The 18,866-nt window shown below is 49.9% G+C and overlaps 1 protein-coding gene across 1 annotated transcript; it reads left to right on the plus strand.

The window, feature by feature from the left end:
• The first annotated feature begins 1,679 nt into the window (after nt 1-1,679).
• On the plus strand, nt 1,680-6,898 carry Upk3a (uroplakin 3A). Its single transcript, XM_052160755.1, has 6 exons — nt 1,680-1,799; nt 2,593-2,748; nt 3,711-3,990; nt 4,916-4,998; nt 5,615-5,747; nt 6,587-6,898. The coding sequence occupies exons 1-6, from the start codon at nt 1,748-1,750 to the stop codon at nt 6,744-6,746; spliced, it is 864 nt and encodes a 287-aa protein (XP_052016715.1). The 5' UTR covers nt 1,680-1,747; the 3' UTR covers nt 6,747-6,898.
• Nucleotides 6,899-18,866: the final 11,968 nt, after the last annotated feature.

Consider the following 18,866-nt stretch of genomic DNA (forward strand, 5'->3'; position numbering starts at 1 on the left):
TGGGCTCTATCTCAGGACTTGTGTTCTTAGGGTCTTCTCTGAGAAGAGCCTGAGACAGCTGGTTGCAGATTCACCCAAATCCAGTTTTCACACAGATGATCCTAGTATCCATTCCCCATTTTATTGATTTCCTGGTTACCCCCCCCCCCACCCCGCCCCACCCAGACTTGTTCATCCCTGTGTCTTACACATAAAATTGACTTCAGATGCATTTGGAGAGGTGCACAGATTCCTGACACTAGAAGGAACTGGTTAATTTGGGTGAGGGCCCCATCATTTTCCTTTCCATTTTTTTTCATGGTCCAATCATTTATCTGTTACTCTTAAAGACATACATTTGACTGGGCTGAGACTTAGAAGCAGACGCCCTCAGCGAGGACAGCCTGCGTCTCTTGGCGATCTGTTCCTGGCGTTTTTTCCTTTGGTTTCCTTCATTCTCTTGGCACATTCTGCAGTCTGCAGCCTCCCCTTGTTTTCTTTAGCGTGCCATTTCTTCAGCGTAATACGTCAGCGTTTGTGTTGCAGGACACGTGGAGTGGTAGGACGCAGAGCCTTGGGTGCATTTAAGGGCTTCCTGACAACACGCCCGCAGGCACCATCTTCTTTAGAGAGATCAAAAGTTGGCACATTTTTGCTAGCTCTTTTGGTCCCCAGCAACAGAAGCACTGGAGTATCTGTCGATCTAAAAATATCCCCCCCCCCTCTCTCTCTGTAATCAAGTAGAGAACATTCAGATTGACATCTTTCCACAAGGTATCTGTGAACACACAATTCCCCTCCCCCTCTTCTCGTTGGTCATAACAGGAATGCCCCCTACACAACAGCAGGGTGTTCTGCTATGGGTCCAGACACCTTGCTTCATGGGAAAGCCTTGTATCTTGTTCCCACCACTGATTGGGGGACCCACAACCCTCCACTCTCCACCCAGACCGTACCCAGGGCATCAGGCCTATTTCTGGGGCCGTGTGTTTCTCATAGGACCAGTGAAGTTTGCATTCGAGATCCGCTTCAAAGAGTTCTGACAGCAGTGGCTGGGTGGCTGCTGAGCTTCATCTTGAAGGGGCTTGTCAGCTGAAGAGGAGCAGCACAAAGGAGCAGGCTTCCTTCCAGTCGGCCCTTCCCCTTCAGTTTTGCTCAGGGGACCTAGGGTCTTACTTGGACCAAGCAAGCATCTCCCACTGAGCTGCACTTCAGTGCACTATCACTAGTGTCTGCTGCCTCTCAGGAGGAGGTTCCTGCCCCTTCCCTGCCTCCCTGGGCCTCTGCACAGCCTGTGAACAGAAATAGCCATCATCCAGGACTTCATTTTTCCATGATTTTATCAGGATCTGGCACAGAGTATGGGCTCATGCTTGTGAGAATTAGCACCACCTCTACGGTATAGAAATTGAGGTCCTAGAGATGCTTGTGGGAATTGTCATCTCTACAGGATAGAAATTGAGGTTCCAAAAATTGGGTTGGCTCAGACAACACTGTGAAAGCCTCAGTTCAGTTTCAGCGAGCAACTTCGGAGCTTTGTAGAAGACCCAGAGAAGGACCAGAGCTTTAGTTGCTGGTTCTTAGCATAGCGCTGGCTGGTGGGAGGAGCCCAGGAAGGGACTGTATGCAAATATCTCAAGACGAGGCCTCGGATTGGTCCGCTCGAGAAGGGCAGGTCATACCCTTGCTGGTGGCAGGTGAGCCGAGCTGCCGGGGCCAGGTGCGTTCGCAGGCAGAGTGCATCGTGAAGGCTCATCTCGGGCAGGCGATGCTCCTGTTCTGGGCCCTGCTGGCCCTTGGATGCCTGCGGTGTGGCTGGAGTAAGCCGGGGTTGAGAACACCGGGGCGTGTCCAGGGAGGCCTGAGGGGAGTGGAGAGACTCAGAATGGCACTGGGAATCTCATTTAGTGGGCCTGCACCAGGGACACAGATGTTAACTGCTGTAGTAATAGAAACTGATGAGAATCCCAGCGCCCACCCCTGGGCTGGCCTCAATCCCGTGATAGGTATTGTCAGAGAACAGGACACAGGGGCTGTAGAGAGCAGACCCACCCAATCCCATGGTGACCCCTGGAGTGGGGGAGGCAGAGCCGCAAACTCCTGGAGTGGGAGATATAGCTCATCCTGGGATTGGCATGTTAATCCTTGTGGTTGGGGCACGTAGTGAGGGGAGGCTTGCAAGGGCTGACGCCGAGTGTAGAGAAGGAAAAGCCATGAACTTCGGGACCTCACGGTCTTTCCTGAGAGGTGAGACTATGTGGGAGGCCAGTGGGGAGCCGCAAAGAGTCTGAGAGAGAGGAAACCGGATGAGGTTTGCTTGTTTGGGTAGATGGTTCCAGTGAAGAGTGTGGGGGTGGAGGAAGAAGGCCCATGGGGCAGAGAGAACTTATGGAGACAGCTAGAGGGCAGCAGCTGTCTGACTGGGGCCGGGTAGAGATGTGTTTGCCCAGGATGACCAGCAAGGTAGGCACAGGGGCACTGATTATCTCTGAGAGAAGTTCACGGCACGGAATGGCCCATTGGGAGGACCAAACCCCGTGTTGTTGGACCTGCACAAGTGCTCAGTTTCTTCTGTGACCAGAGGTCAGCTCCTACCCTCGTTGCCTTCCCCAGCTGTGAACCTCCAGCCCCAATTGGCCAGTGTGACCTTTGCCACCAACAACCCGACCCTCACCACCGTGGCCTTGGAGAAGCCTCTGTGCATGTTCGATAGCTCAGAGCCACTCAGCGGCTCTTACAAGGTTTACCTCTATGCTATGGTCGACTCAGGTAAGGAACCCGCTTCCCTCCAAAAGCATGCTTGACAGTCTACAGGGAGCAGGAAGGGGTGTGTGTGTGTGATATTGCACGCCTGTGAAGGTCCAGGATATCCTCACTCATCACTGCTCACACACACACTGACACTGCTGGGGCTGTGGCCCCAGACCTGCCCTCAACAGGTTGGCAGGAAGGAGACACACCAGTTTCCCCGTATCCGCAGACACCGGCTGTCTTGCCCACATTAGAGCCACTGTCTCCAAGCAGCGTGCAGGGTATTATGGTAGAGTAGGGGATGAAGACAGGGGCGGGGTCCCCTCTCTGGGACTTTGACAGCTACATTCTGATCTCACTGGCCTTTGAGCTTAGGTCATTTTAGGGTTTTTCTCAGGATTGCTGTCTGTGACCCAAACCACACCCCTTTGATGCAAGCTCCCGGGTTTGGGGACCAGCTACCCCGTAACAGCCTCTTAATGTTTCCAGCATCCCATCCTGTCAGCAGGCCTCTATTGCTGCCTATATACACCCAATCCGTGCCTACATGCACCCTGGGGGTATTTTCTATTTCACGGAAGTCCAGGATCCAGAGATGTCATGTGGTGGGTCCAAGGTCACCCAGGAAGTAAAGAGAACACGAACCCCAATATGGGTCCGGCCACACTCACCCTAGCATTAGCCCAGCCCTTCACATTTTGTAGAGGAAAGAAACCAGGGCTGCCAGCTACAGGTGGCAGTGGTGTGTTGAGCTGGAGGGACACCAGAAGACAGACTGAGTGGAAGGTGGATCCAGTACCTCACAGCGGGGTGCTCCGGGGCCAGCTACACTGTTACTGCTGAGCCTGTGCCAGCCATCCTTAGTGCCCAGTACCACCCTGGACAGATTTGGACTCAGGGGCCTTTGGTGGCTGACTGAGTGCTTGCTGCTGAGTTGGAGTGGCCGGGGTCTTGACTTCCTGCATCGTCTGTCTCTGCAGCCATCTCCAGGAATGTGTCTGTACAGGACAGCACTGGCGCTCCACTGAGCACCACCTTCCGGCAAACCCAGGGTGGGAGGTCAAGCCCCTATAAGGCTGCAGCCTTTGACCTGACCCCTTGTGGTGACTTGCCCAGCCTGGATGCTGTTGGAGATGTGACTCAGGCCTCAGAGATCCTGAACGCATACCTAGTCAGGGTGGGCGACAACGGGACCTGTTTTTGGGACCCCAACTTCCAGGGCCTCTGCAACCCACCCCTGACAGCAGCCACCGAGTACAGGTGGGTCTCAGTGGCTGTGGGAGGAGGGAAGACTCAAAAAGGGGACAGGATGGAGGAAGCCACACTTCCCAGAGCTCAGGGATCAGGTGTCAGGGAGGGTGGGCTTCCTGGTTGGCAGCAGGCACCCAGAGACCCACGAGGGCCCTGCTTGGCACCTTGTTCTGCAAACAGTTTGAAATCTATCCTGTCTTCCCTTTCCTCTTTCCTTCCTTCCTCTCTCCCTCCTTCCCCGCCTTTCTCCTCTGGCTTTCATGTAACCCAGGCTTGGCTCGATCCCCTGAGCTGCCTGGATTAAGGCTGTCTGACTCGCTCTGGCGTCCCGCATGCTGAGCATGTGCCCGTCCACTGAGCTCCAGCCGCAGCTCCCTGAGAGGGCTTTAATTTTAAGGGTCACTAAACTACAGGCCGTAGATGAGTCGGTCCTCAGACTATCCAGTCCACCGTCTAAACTGGGACTTAAGTGGGCTACAGAGCTTACTGGCTCTTTGGTCTCCTCTTCTAATTAGCTTGTTTGGGGGATCCTTGCGCCTAAAATAGAACCCTGATCCAAGGGAACTGGTGCTGGTGCTGGTGCTGGTAGCTATTGGGCTGATTTTCTAATTCTCTTTGTGACCCCAAGGACCACAGCCAGGAGGATGTGTGGATTAACACCCAGCAGGGGTGCCATAGGTGCATAAGATAAAAAGGGGGTGCCCCCAGAGGAAGACTGAGCAACAGCCCCGACCATGAACGCTTCCCAGAGCAGATGCTACCAAGCTGGAGAGGGATCCAGGGGATATGTGGTCAAGTCCAGCATCCTTCTGTTGTCCCGACCACGCCTAGTGGCTGTCTCCTGGAAGCCTTCGCCGTGGTCTTCCCCACTCCTGTTTCCTGTGGCTGAGTGCACAGGTTCAATGAAAGTCACCCTTACTTCCTCTTCTTCCAGGTTCAAATATGTCCTGGTCAACATGTCCACAGGCTTGGTACAGGACCAGACACTGTGGTCAGATCCCATCCGGACCAACCGGCGTAAGTGTGTGCTGGCGGGTGAGATCCTTGGAGCTGAGTCCTAGCTCTAAGCCTGGCCTCTGTCCCTCACATAGCGGGGACCTCCATCTCCATGCTCAGCTAGCTTGGTGGGATTCCTCTAGGAGCAGAGGGCCCAGCACTCCTGGACCTGGTCCTAAAGGGTTGGTCTCTGGGGACAGTGTGCATATGATGGGACTGCTTAGACCTGGGTTCCAGAGTGGAGTTGAACTCAGTATAGACAGTGCCACAAGGCATTTGCTCACTGTAGGACCTGTCCATCGTTTCCAAGGGTGACAATGACCAGAAAGATGGAGAGCCACATCCCTTCTGAGCTATTTGTTCAACTTTATTTTGTTCAGACTATGTATGCCGTCTGTGTCACCAGAAGTGACATATAACTAACCTTATGCAAAAAAGGGAAGACACCAGACTCAGCCTACGGGAAGGGATGAGAAGCAGAGGCGCCACTGGGTCAAAGCCTGGGAAGAACAATTGCTGGGTTCCTAGATCGTCCTGGGTTCCAGGCCGTCAAGGCAGGAAGTTTCCTTGACTGTCCCCGGGAGAAGAGCGAGGGTGGGGCATTTTCTGCGATTAAGTGGGCTATGGTCCTCTGCAGCCATCCCCTACACAGCCATCGACACGTGGCCCGGCCGGCGGAGCGGAGGCATGATTGTCATCACGTCCATTCTGGGCTCCTTGCCCTTCTTCCTGCTCGTGGGTTTCGCTGGGGCCATCATCCTCAGCTTCGTGTGAGTGCCACAGCCGGGAGGGGCGGAGCCTGTGTGACGCCCCACCTCCCCAGGAAAGGCTTAGCATCCGGGTCCTCTGAGACAGGACAGGGAGGGAAGGCAAGGGGCAGCCTGCCATGGCGCTGGTGAGAGCAGGCAGAGCCTTCGTATCTCAGGGTTATGTCCTTCAGCTGGCAAGCGAGGGGCCCAGGAGAGGGAAGGACTCAGGCGCATCCCAGTTGGTGGGCAGTGGGCCCGTCCAGATCTCAGTTCTTGGGCTGGGAGTGTGGCTCAGTGGTATGACACTTGCCTGGTACGCAGGAGGCTCTGGATTCAATCCCAGCACCCCACAAAGGAGACAAGCTTTACCCCTGATGGAGTTGTGTGATCTTAGCAAAGCATCCAGGGTCTCAGTTTCCCCATATGGAAAATGGAGTCGATAGTAATATTCAGGACAGAGTCTTCCTATTTCATCCTATGAGCCTCTCTCTGCCTATGATCCTCTTTCAGGATCAGAGTATCTTGCCCCCTCTTCCAGGAAGCCTTCCGTCTGGACTTGTCCTCTCTGTGTGATCATTCTTGACTTTGATCTGTCTCCCCTGATGATCCGGGAGCACTTTGAGGACTTGGAACAATGGCCTCCAATCTCCAGCTCAAAGATGTGACACTATATAAGTTTAAGAAGGGTGACCCTCCCATTATTCCTGAGGCCTAGCATACAACAAGGGCTCCAAAAATACTGGCTTGTTGAGATTATGTCCTGGAAGGCAATGTAATGTCTAAGTTAGGGCCCTGAGCAGCTGGAGGAGTCTGGGTCTGCTCTAGTCCCCTAATCCTGGCTTGCTCTCTCTGTGTGTCAGGGACATGGGCAGCTCTGATGAGGAAATGACACATGACTCGCAGATCACCCAGGAGGCTGTCCCCAAGACTCTGGGGACTTCTGAGCCTTCCTACTCGTCTGTGAACCGGGGCCCACCCCTAGACAGAACGGAGGTGTTCTCCAGCAAGCTCCAAGACTGAAACAAGTCAAGCCCTGGCCCCAAGCCATGGCCTCCTCTTGGCCTGGCCCTGCAGTTGTCAGCGATGCTGTTTATGCTCTGACTGAACCAGATGTGAGACAAGACATCTTGGTTCAACTTCATGAGAATACTAAATAAAATCTTAAGTGTTAATGTCCAGAGTAAAAGGAGAAGCAGGGGTGGACATGTGGGTAATGTGGGTATCGTCACATTGAGAGGCTGATCACTGGGTCTCAGGAGATGGGGACACTGTGTTCAAACTTTGGTGGTGAGAACTGAGGACATGTGTGCTGCTTGGCCCCGAGCCTGAGTCTTCATCTCCCCATCTGTTAAATGTGCTGCTGGATCTGGACTATTCCAAGACTAGCCTGGCCTAGCTTCCTAACCCACTTTCCGGAGGGCATCTTCATGGCTCTGCTCTGTGTCTTCTGGAGAATGATGTTTGCTTTTGGTTTAGAATAAGTGGGTTTATTACGTAGATAGCAAGCTAAATAAAAGACTGAATAGTAAGAATATGTAAGTAGGGATGATAGATAGATAGATAGATAGATAGACAGATAGATGGATACATGGATAGAGAGATCGATGGTAGATAGGTAGATATAGATGAGAGATGATGAATAGATAAGTAGATAGATAAATAATAGATAATAGATGATGAATACAGAGACAGATGATATATAGGTAAATGGATGGATGATGAATAGATGGTAGATAAATAGACAGGCAAATGATAGATAGGAGATAGATGTTAGGTAGATAGGAAGTAAAACATTATCAAATCAGGCACTGAAAACAGCCTGCAGAAACCAACTAAGAAAGCCCTTTAAGCAGCCAGCTTGGGTTTCCCACAGAGCCCTGGACAGGGCGGAGGACCCCATCAGGGTCCTCCAAGTGAGGCTTCCAAGTGAGAGATGATGGCATCACAGTGGGCCCTCTCGACATCTAGCTGAAACTGACTGGGGAAGTGAGGCGGTCAGCTGGAGTTCCCAACTGGCCGTTCTCTCTATGACTGAGCCTCCAACCTCCCTTTCCCACTGCAGACATCTTTATACACTGGGATAAACAACAGTAACCCTTGTTGGAACGGTTTATGTCCAAGTTGTTCCATCCTCCCTGTCACAGTTAGAGGGATGCCTGTCCCCAGACGAAGGGCTTTGGTGTCTCCAGACGAAGGGCTTTGGAGGACTCTAGCTAATCATCCTTGAATCCGGTGACCGAGACTGTCACAGAGTGAGCCTAAGAGGCTGCAGGATGTGCAGGGAGGACACCAAGTCAGCCTGTGCTCATGCATGCGTGTAAAGGATCTGTCCCTGACCAGAGTCTGGGTTCAAAAGACACATTTTTCTGAGTCGCATACCAAGATGCTTCCCAGCGTGGGAGCGCAAAACAAGTCCCAGATCACCCCTCGTCACTGAAAGGAAAGTTACTTACAGCTGAAGGAAGACAACACACACACACACACACACACACACACACTGACTAGACTTTTTCCCAGGCCAGTGCAAAACAATACATGTCTGTATCCCTCATCCTCAACTCACATGTAGAAGTCTTGACTCTCAGTGGGTGATATTAGGATGGGAGGCCTTTGGAAAGTGTTTGGTGCTAAAGGTGGAGCCGGGATCAATTTTTTTTAAAGATTTATTTATTATACATAAGAACACTGTAGCTGTCTTCAGACACACCAGAAAAGGGTGTCAGATCTCATTGTGGATGGTTGTGAGCCACCATGTGGTTGCTGGAATTTGAACTCAGGACCTGTGGAAGAGCAGTCAGTGCTCTCACCCGCTGAGCCATCTCTCCAGCCTGGGATCAATGTTCTTATAAAAGATCCCAGAGCTGGTGTGGTGGCTCATGCTTGTAATCCCAGAGTTCAGGAAGAGGAGGCAAGAAGATCAGGAGTTCAAGATCATCTTGGGCAACATAGTTGGTTTAAGGATAATATGGTCTACATAGAGATCCATTGAGAAAAAGGGATGTGGGGGAGGGGTGGGGGGATGTAGGGGCCAGCTCTGAGATCTCTGGCCAAGTCTTAGTTAGGGTTTTAACTTCTGTGAACAAACACCATGACCAAGGCAAGTTTTTGTTTTGTTTTGGTTTGGTTTGGGTTTTTTTTGGTTGTTTGTTTGTTTTTGTTTTTGTTTGTTTGTTTTGGTTTTGGTTTTTTTTTTGAGAGAGGGTTTCTCTGTGTAGCCCTGGCTGGGCTGTCCTGGAATTCACTGTGTAGACCAGGCTAGTCTCGAATTCAGAAATCTGCCTGCCTCTGCCTCCCAAGTGCTGGGATTAAAGGCGTGCGCCACCTCTGCCCAGCCCAAGGCAAGTTTTATTTTGTTTTATTTATTTATTTATTTTTGGTTTTTTTGGATTTGGTTTTTTTGACATAGGGTTTCTCTGTATAGTCCTGACTGTCCTGGAACTCACTCTGTAGACCAGGCTGGCCTTGAACTCAGAAATCTGCCTGCCTGTGCCTCCCAGAGTGCTGGGATTAAAGGCATGCGCCACCACAGCCCGGCTCCCAAGGCTTTTGTAAAGGACAACATTTCATTGGGACTGGCTTACAGGTTCAGAGCTTCAGTTCATTATCATCAAGGCAGGAGCATGGCAGCATCCAGGCAGGTATGGTGCAGGAGGAGCTGAGAGTTCTACATCTTCATCTGAAGGCAGACAGGAGAATACTAGCTTCTGGGCAGCTAGGTTAAGGGCTCAAACCCACAGTGACACACCTACTCCAACAGGGCCACACCTCCTAACAGTGCCACTCTCAGGGCCAAGCATTCAAATTACCACAGGCCATGAAAAGAGCTAAGGACTGAGGCTCACAGCAGCCAGGCCGTGCAGGCACCCTGATCTCTTCCCAATCCATATGGAGTAGGTTTCCATCACTCACCAGCCGCCTTGTGTGTGGCCGCTTGTTAAGGCGGTCTTGCACAGACTTGTGATGGTCCACTGATGGGTATGAGCGAAGAATGAGGCCCTGGAGGGCAGGAAGGCATGTGACTCATTTCTGCCCCCCACCCCAGCACAGTGCAAGGGGAGTGTAATGGCTATTCCTGGTTGTCAACTTGATTATATCTGGAATGAACTACAATCCAGAGTTGGAGGCCTCACCTGTGATCCAGACCTTGAGGCTGGGAGATATAAGTTTCTGACCTGGATTTTGGCATGGAGATCTTGAGGCATAGTGGCCATAAAAAGCTTAGGCCCAGGCAAGGTAGTACAGGCCTTTAATTCCAGGAGACTAAGGCAAGAAGATCTCTGAGTTCAAGGTCAGCCTGAGACCAAACAAATCCCAGCTCCAGGCATGGTTACACAACTTTAATCTGGGCCACACCTTCTGCTGGAGACCTACATAAGGACATTGGAAGAAGGAAGTTTCCCTCTTCTTTGCCTACTTACATTTACTTGCCAGCCCATCTGTTGGAATCTATCTCGACAGAAGAACAGCTTAAACTACTAGCCTCATGGAACTGAGCAACTACTAGATCCCTGGCCTTCCTATTCACAGCTGACCATTGTTTGGGATTGGACTACAGACTGTAAGTCATTATAACAAGTTCCCTTACTATATGGAGACTATCCATAAGTTCTGTGACTAGATAACCCTGACTAACACAGGGAGGAAGGAGCCTGGCTACAGCAGCTCCTGGTTCACTACTCACTGGGCACCTGCTGTGTGCAGGAATGAGGTAGACACAATACTGTCCGGGTAAGAGATAAATGAGGTCAGTGGGTCAGAGGCCTTGAGGTCGTCCACTGTGGGGCGGTGGCTTTTATTGAGTGTGATGGCCGACTATGGAACAGTTTCAGATGGAAAACTCACTTGGTCAATCCCACTTGGCTGCCCTGTGGAGGGTGGCATATCAGTGAGCTCTCTGTTGGCATGGCCAAATGCCCAAGGAAACCAACTGAAACGAGGGCATTTTTAGTTTGGCTGTGGATTCAGAAGTCTCAGCCCATGTACTTGGCTTCGATGTGTCAGGGCCTGTGATGAGGCAGAATGTCCCGATAGAGAGGGCATGGTGGAGTGAGGATGCTGCCTCACTGGTGGTGACAAAGAAGGATTGAGTGAGAGAGACAGGGAACACACCTCAAAGATCGAGACCCTTCCGGCTACATCTCACAACCAATATTGAGTCCCAGAAACCTGTCACATCATGGGTCACTCCATGCACAGGTCTCACGAGCCAATCATGAACCAAGAGCTGCCTCTGTCTGCGGCTCAAGGGTTAACAATAAGCCTTTGGAAGACATTTCTAGATTTGAACCATAGAAGTTTGGGGACAGAGAGACCCGCCCCTCTCCCCCCCCCCCCAGGCAAGTGTAGGCTCCACAGTAACCCAGGTAGGAGATACGAACAGCCCAGCCTGGAACAGAGCAATGCGGCCTAAAGAACGTGGTGATGGAGTGGCAGGAAAAGGGGCGGGGCTCAGGGTCACCAGGCCTGTGATAATACCACCGCGGCTTGGGTTGGGGAACTGGGCATGGTCCCTGTAGGCTGTATCCGGAGTCCAGGAGGAGCAGTGGGTGTGGAAGTCTGTCACTCAGGGGAGCAAGGGGTTCCAGGAACCCATGTTTTCATTATCTGAGTGAGCTAGAGGGATCATGGCTCCCAGATATTCCTCAACCCACGCTGTGGCAGAATTTAAGTTGTGTCTGTCTGTTTGTTTGTTTGTTTGTTTGTATGAGACAGGGTTTCTCTGTAGCCCTAGGTGTTCTGTAACTCACTCTGTAGACCAGGCTGGCCTCCTGGAACTCAGAAATCTGCCTGCCTCTGCCTCCCAAGTGCTGGTATTAAAGGCGTGCACCACCACTGCCCTGTTTGTTATGTCTTAATGCCCATTGATACCAAGATGTATTGATGCTTAAATCCCTATGCACACAGCTGAGCATCTGTACACATAACCTTTGCTACCCTCCCATCTCAGTTTTATTAATTCTTCTGACAGTGCTGGGAGGGAAGCCAGGACCTTGCACATGCTAGACAAGCACTCTACCTCTGAACTACACTCCAAGTGTCTTCTGTATACCTAAAATTGCTGGTCGGTTACTTAATGCAAGACTATGTTTATTTGCCTTCAGATAGGCTTCCATTGTGTCTCCCAGGCTGGGTTCAAACTCTTGGACTCAAAGGATCCTTTGATCTCAGCCTCCTGAGCAGCTGGAGCAGCAGGTGGGTAGCACCGGGCCCAGCTTCTGTTATGTGCAGAGGTTGTGTAAGAGTTGTGTTAATCAGAGAGTAAAGGGGGGAAGCCGAGTTCTTACAGTATATGCGAGCATGAGCAGGTAGCCTTGCCTGCGCATGCACAAATGGTGGCCCGAGGTCACCGTCAAATGTCTTTATCACTCTGCACTGCATATGAAAAACCGTTGGAGCTAGAGAGATGGCTCAGCAGTTAAGAAGCACTGGCTGTTCTAGTGAAGCCAGGAGCAATTCCCAGGACCCACACGGCAGATTACAACTGTCTGTAACGCCAGTTCTAGGGGATCCTACATCTCCATACAGACATATATATATGCAGGCTAAACACCAACACAATTATTTTGTGGCAGAGGATGGCAGGTGTATGGAGGTCAGGGCTACTGTCAGGAGTTGATTCTCTTCCATCATGTGGGCTTCAGGGGATTGCCTGAGGCTGCCAGATGGCAGCTAACAGCCCTACCCAGTAATTCATCTCTCTCTGCCTTACTATTACTGTTGTTGGAGGGGTTTTCTTTCTTTTTTATTATTTTTATTTTTATTTTTATTTTTGGTTTTTTCAATACAGGGCTTCTCTGTGTAGCCCTGGCTGTCCCTGGAACTCACTCTGTAGACCAGGTTGGCCTCAAACTCAGAAATCCACCTGCCTCTGCCTCCCAAGTGCTGGGATTACAGGTGTGTGCCACCAGCACCCGGCCTTTTTTATTTTTTTATTCATTCTTTTGAAACAGGGCTTTTCCATGTAGCCCTGTGTGATGGGTTGCATATGGTTGACCTAGAGAGAAGGGGTGTCTCTGTGGGCATGGGCTTAAGATCCTCACCCTAGATACCAGGAGGGCAGTCTTCCACTAGCAGCCTTCAGATAAAGATGTAGAACTCTGAGCTCTGCCTGCACCATGCCTGCCTGGATGCTGCCATGCTCCCACCTTGATGATAATGGACTGAACCTCTGAACCTGGAAGCCAGCCCCAATTAAATGTTGTCCTTTATGAGACTTACCTTGGTCATGGTGTCTGTTCACAGCAGTAAAACTCTAAGACAGAAGTTGGTACCAGGGACTGGGGTATTTCTGTGATAGGTCTGACCATGCATTTGTTTGGAAGAATATGGGTTTAGGACTTTGGATTTGGAAAGCAATGGAATGCTTTAAATGGGACTTAATGGGCCACCCTAGCAGGAATATGGAAAACTTTGCTGATGTGAGTGATTTGGACTGTGCAGATCTGGCCCAAGAGGTTTCAGAGGAAAATAATTTAATTGTATGGCATAGAGACTATTTTTGTGGAATTTTGTGGCTGCTTTTTGCCCTAGTATGAAGAGTCTGCCTGAGGCTAAAGTAAAGAGATTTATATTAATTGCATTTGACAAAGAAAGTCTCAAGCCCAACAGAGACTCTGTTCTCTGGTTAAGTCTCATGAAAAGCATTTTGAACAAGTGTAACAAGCTTAGAAAGGAAAAATATAAAATATATGATTTGAGTATTAAAGGTACAGCAGGAAGTGAAATGGAGATGAATCCTGTATTCTAGGAGATAACAGATTAGGGGCGTGGGACTTTGGGGCAAGATTTTACCCAGCCAAGTTTAGATCCAGGCATGGTGGTACACACCTTTAATCCCAGGAGACGGGCTTGCAGATCCCTGAGTTCAAGGTCAATCTACAAACTGGGCAGTGGTGGCGCATGACTTTAATCCCAGCACTTGGGGAGGCAGAGGCAGGTGGATTTCTGAGTTTGAGGCCAAAACCTGGTCTACAGAGTGAGTTCCAGGACAGCCAGGGCTATACAGAGAAACCCTGTCTCGGAAAAACAAAACAAAACTACAACAACAACAACAACAACAACAACAACAAAACCCAAAAATCAAGGTCAATCTACAGAGCAAAATCCAGGACAGCCAAGTTTAGGCAGTGAAGGAGTTGGACGTGAGGAAGTTGGTAATAATGTTATAGAACAAGAAGCCATGTTCGAGCTCCTGCAAGCAGCACAATTTGGTAATTTTGGTCATGTGTCTCTGGCTTTAGAGTGAAAAATTGAAGGGACTGCAGGAACAGTTGATTCTGGTTATCTGGAGCTAAGAAATTAGTGGTGATTAAAAAGAGACCAGCATCACTGAGATGAAATCTCCTGGAAAGTTTTCTGAGAACACAAAGAAGCTGTATTCCAGAGATAGCCAAGGTTGTACCTCCTGGAACAGCTGTATACTTTGTACTGTGTAGGAATCACCCAGGTGGTACTGGTTTTGAGGCATGAAGGGGTCATGAAGTGCAGCTGAGGCTTGGCTCTGTGAGAGGCCATGGAAGGCCACTGGTGAAGGTGCAGCCTCAGTTGCAGTTGATGGCCCAGGACTGAAGGGGTCATGTAAAGGAGTTGAGGCTTGGCACCATGAAGAGAGCCTATGAGAGTCTTGGTGAAACCTAGTTACAGCAGAAGGCCCCAGTGTATTGGAGATGCCAGCCCTGTGGAATGGTCACCACCAACAGCAGCGGCAGTGTAGTGGATCAACCTGAGCTTAGAGTTCTACAGAAGGCAGAGCTGGAGAAGTGACACCAGCCCTTTGAAGGAACCCAGAAGATACTGTGTTGATCCCAGACATTGAAACAAGAAGTTGCAACATTGATGTTACCTTGGGGACCCCAAGATTTTTGAAATGCCAGAGCCATAGAATATCTGCTGAGGAATAGGGAGTGGAACCAGCCTAGGAAAAGAAGTTTGTTGTAGTCAATAAAGATGAAAAAGGAGCGGAGATCTGAAGACTGCTTTGACATCAGACATGGAGATGCAGTTTGGAGTTTGCCCAGCTGGTTTCCTGTCTTGCTTTGGGGATTACAGTTAAGTGATTGGATGAATCTCAGAAGAGACTTTGAACTTTGAACTTTTAACATTGTTGAGAATGCTATAGACTATGAGGACTTGGAAGTTGGACTAAATGTACTTTTTTATTATGCTATGGCTAGATATGGTCCCCATAGACTCATGTGTTTGAACAAGCCTATCGGGGCCAGGGAGTGGAATGTGGTGGTTTGTATATGATCGCTACAGGGAGTGGCACTATTAGGAGGTGTGGCCTTGTTGGAGTAGGTGTGTAACTGGGCATGGGCTTAAGACCCTCACCCTAGATGCCTGGAAAGGAGTCTTTCACTAGCAGCCTTCAGATGAAGATATAGAATTCAGTTCTGCCTGTACCATGCCTGCCTGGATGCTGCCATGCTCCTACCTTGATGATAATGGACTGAACCTCTGAACCAGCCCCAATTAAATGTTGTTCTTTATAAGACTTACCTTGATCATGGTGTCCGTTCACAGCAATAAAACCCTAATAAGACACCCTGGCTTTCCTGAAAATTGCTCTGTAGACCAGGTTGGCCTCAACCACAGTGATCTGTCTGCTTCTGCCTCCCAAGTAGCATGATTAAAGGTGTGTACCACAACACATCGATCTCTTTTCTTTTTGAGGCTGGGTCTCACTGTGTAGCTCTGGCTGGTCTGAAACTCACTGTGGATCAGGCTGAGTTCAAGCTCCCAGACACCCACCTGCCCCTGCCTCCCGAGTGCTGGGATTAATGGTGTGCACTGCCACACTGGGCCTCTTACCTTATTTTTTGAGAGGATCTGTTACTGACCCTAGAGCTCACTGCTTCAACTAGATTGGCTGGCCCTGGAAGCCCTGGGATCCTTGTATTTCTGTCCTCCATCCCTGTCTGGAGTTACAGGTGTGCACAGCCACAACTTGCTTTTACAAGTGAGTTGGGGATTTGAACTCAGTGAGCACCTTATCGACCAAACTTTCTCTCCAGCTCTCTCTGAATCTTTATTTTCTTTAATTTCATTTATATGAGTACAGTGTAGTTGCCTTCAGACACACTAGAAGAGGGTGTCAGATCGCATTACAGATGGTTTTGAGCCACTGTGTAGTTACTGGGAATTGAACTCAAGACCTCTGGACGAGCTGTCAGTGCTCTTAACTGTTGAGCCATCTCACCAGCTTTCTCTGAATCTTTTTGATTTATGTTTGGTTGATCCATTGTTGTAGAGTCCAGATATGAAGTGCCAGTAGTATGGTGGCGGTCATCAGCTTGCCAGCGATTCACTGGAGGCTACTTCTGAACAAGCCTAAGAGCCTTCCCTTTGCTACTTTTCTTTTATCTTCTCCTGTGCTAGGAAAGCCAGCCGCTGCAGAGAGCCACATGTATGACACCCCCTACTCCCCCCCACTCCCCATCCCCCACTGCCCCATGACGACACTTTCTTTCTTTCTTTCTTTCTTTCTTTCTTTCTTTCTTTCTTTCTTTCTTTCTTTTCTTTCTTTTCTTTCTTTTCTTTCTTTTCTTTCTTTCTTTCTTTCTTTCTTTGGTTTTTTGGTTTTTTGGTTTTTTTTTTTTTTTTTTTTTTTTTTTTTTTTTTTTGAGACAGAGTTTCTCTGTGTAGCCCTGGCTGTCCTGGAGCTCACTCTGTAGACCAGGCTGGCCTCAAACTCAGAAATCTGCCTGCCTCTGCCTCCCAGAGTGCTGGGATTACAGGTGTGCGCCACCACCGCCTGGCTACACATACTTTCAAGGGGCTATAGTGCTTGGTATATATAGGCTGTGGTAGTGACCCAAGATCTGTGTCGGCCCTGCCTGTGTGTACACTGATGCAGGGCCTGTTTGATGGAGGTATTCCAATGCTATAATAAAGCATCAGCTTCATCTCCGGTGTGTGTGTGTGTGTATGGGGGTATGTGACAGCACGTTGTCATGTGATACCTCATGTCCTCTCTGTCCATCCTGGCATGTTTCACTGAAAATGAGGCAGTCCTTTCTGGACGTGGAAAGCTCTTTCTGTAGCAGACCAGACAGCAGCACACCCGAGCAGCTTGACTAGTTACTTTAAATCCCAGTGTGTGCGTGTGCCTGTGCCTGTGCGTGTGCCTGTGCGTGTGCCTGTGCGTGTGCCTGTGCGTGTGCCTGTGCCTGTGCCTGTGCGTGTGCCTGTGCGTGTGCCTGTGCCTGTGCCTGTGCCTGTGCCTGTGCGTGTGCCTGTGCGTGTGCCTGTGCGTGTGCCTGTGCGTGTGCCTGTGCGTGTGCCTGTGCCTGTGCCTGTGCGTGTGCGTGTGCGTGTGCCTGTGCGTGTGCCTGTGCGTGTGCCTGTGCGTATGCATTTACATGTATGAGCATGTGCATATGTATGCCATGACATTACTGTGGAGATCAGAGGACAAACTTCTGTGTGGGTCCTGACCTTGCATCTTGTCTGGGACAGGGTCCATTTTCTGTTGTTCACAGCTCCATGTGCAGGACTAGCTGGCCACGGAGCTTCTGGAATTCCTCGTGTCTTTGCTTCTCATGTCACTGTGGGTGTACAACCATGCCTGACTTTTAGGTGGGTTCTGGGGATTCAAACTCAGGTCTTTATGACTGCATGGCAAAATATTTTACCCACATGGAGCCATCTCCCCAGTCCTGACTCTGAATGTGTGGAAAGAAAAAAAAAAAGTCACAATCCTTACTGCACCGGGCTGCTGTGAGAGTGAAGGAAGAGGTGTCACAGGGGAGTTTAGCACATTGTATGTAATCATTACCGTGCTCTCACAGACTTCCACAGGCACATGCATCTTGAAGGTACTGACTTCTCCTGGGGTAGCCGATGCTGCGTGCCTCCAAAGGCCCCCTTTGGTGTAACAAAGAAAGGAATCTGGCCTGTTGAACTCATGCTGTGAGACACTGTGTGCACACACCTATTCATGAATTTGTTTGTTCAACCTACCTTAATTGATGCACTGCAGCAACACCTGGCAGGCGCCATATTGACCCCTGGCAAGAGCCACATTATCTACCCAGAGTGAACACAGTGAGCAGGGATTAAAGCAGTTTTCTGGGATTTCCTCTGTATATCAAGGTGATCCTATTCCTGCCAGGCTGGCTAGTTGGATAGGGAGAAGCAGGAGGGCATTGTTTCTAAGGTGTCCCTTTTGTCCCTTCTATGGGTTTTGTTCTTTTAAGGCTGCTTGGCTAAATAAATGGGCAGAGACTTCAAGTCTGTGTTGACCTTAGGTGGAGAGTTTAGAATACTGGGGCTCTACCACACGGGCCTTAGAAGACATCCTGTGTGTGTGTGTGTGTGTGTGTGTGTGTGTGTGAGAGAGAGAGAGAGAGAGAGAGAGAGAGAGAGAGATGTACTGTGGGTCCAAACTCCTCAACTCCTAGCCCACAGTACATGGGCTTGAACAACTCCTAGCCTTAAACAACTTCTTTCTTGGGACCCACGAACTTCTCCAGTGTCACAGGTTCAAATCTTGGGACCCTCTATAGAAGCAGGAACTTGTGAACTAAATTGAATCACATTTAAATTGTTCAGTCTAGTAGTGGGAAACTCAGACCTTTGAAGCGAATGCATGGTTGGTATTACCAATACAACTTGTCTGGGCTTCCTCCTCTCCTGCTGTTAATTGCAGTAAAATGTGGTGGGTGCCATCCCCACGAGGGATGTTCTGAGGACTGGCAAAACATTTTCTCAAAGGCTCAGGTAGGTACCTAGACAACAGGTAGGTGCCCAAACCACTGTTCTGGTGCCCCAAATTTCGAGCTGAAAGTCGTTAAGATCAGCATCTGGCCAGGTAGTGATCGTGTATACCTTTCATCAGAGCACCCACAGAGTAGGTGGGACTCTGTGAGCTCGAGGCCAAGCCTGTTCTACAGAGCTCGTTCCAGGACAGCCGCAGCTACACAACAAAACCCTGTCTCGAAAAGAAAAGAACAAAAACCCAGCGTTTGTTACACATGCACTTTCCTTATAGGGCTGAAGGGATGCTCAGAGTAAACCCATGTAGAAAAAAGGAGCCAGAGGGAGAGAAAGTTCTAATAACTTGCCCGGGCAGGCCGACCAGGAAGATGAAGAGGAGGAAATAGGTTTTTATCCATCCCAGCCTTATTTAGAGAACGGAGA

Source organism: Apodemus sylvaticus, chromosome 17, assembly GCF_947179515.1.
Source record: "Apodemus sylvaticus chromosome 17, mApoSyl1.1, whole genome shotgun sequence".
Classification (NCBI taxonomy): Eukaryota; Metazoa; Chordata; class Mammalia; order Rodentia; family Muridae; genus Apodemus; species Apodemus sylvaticus.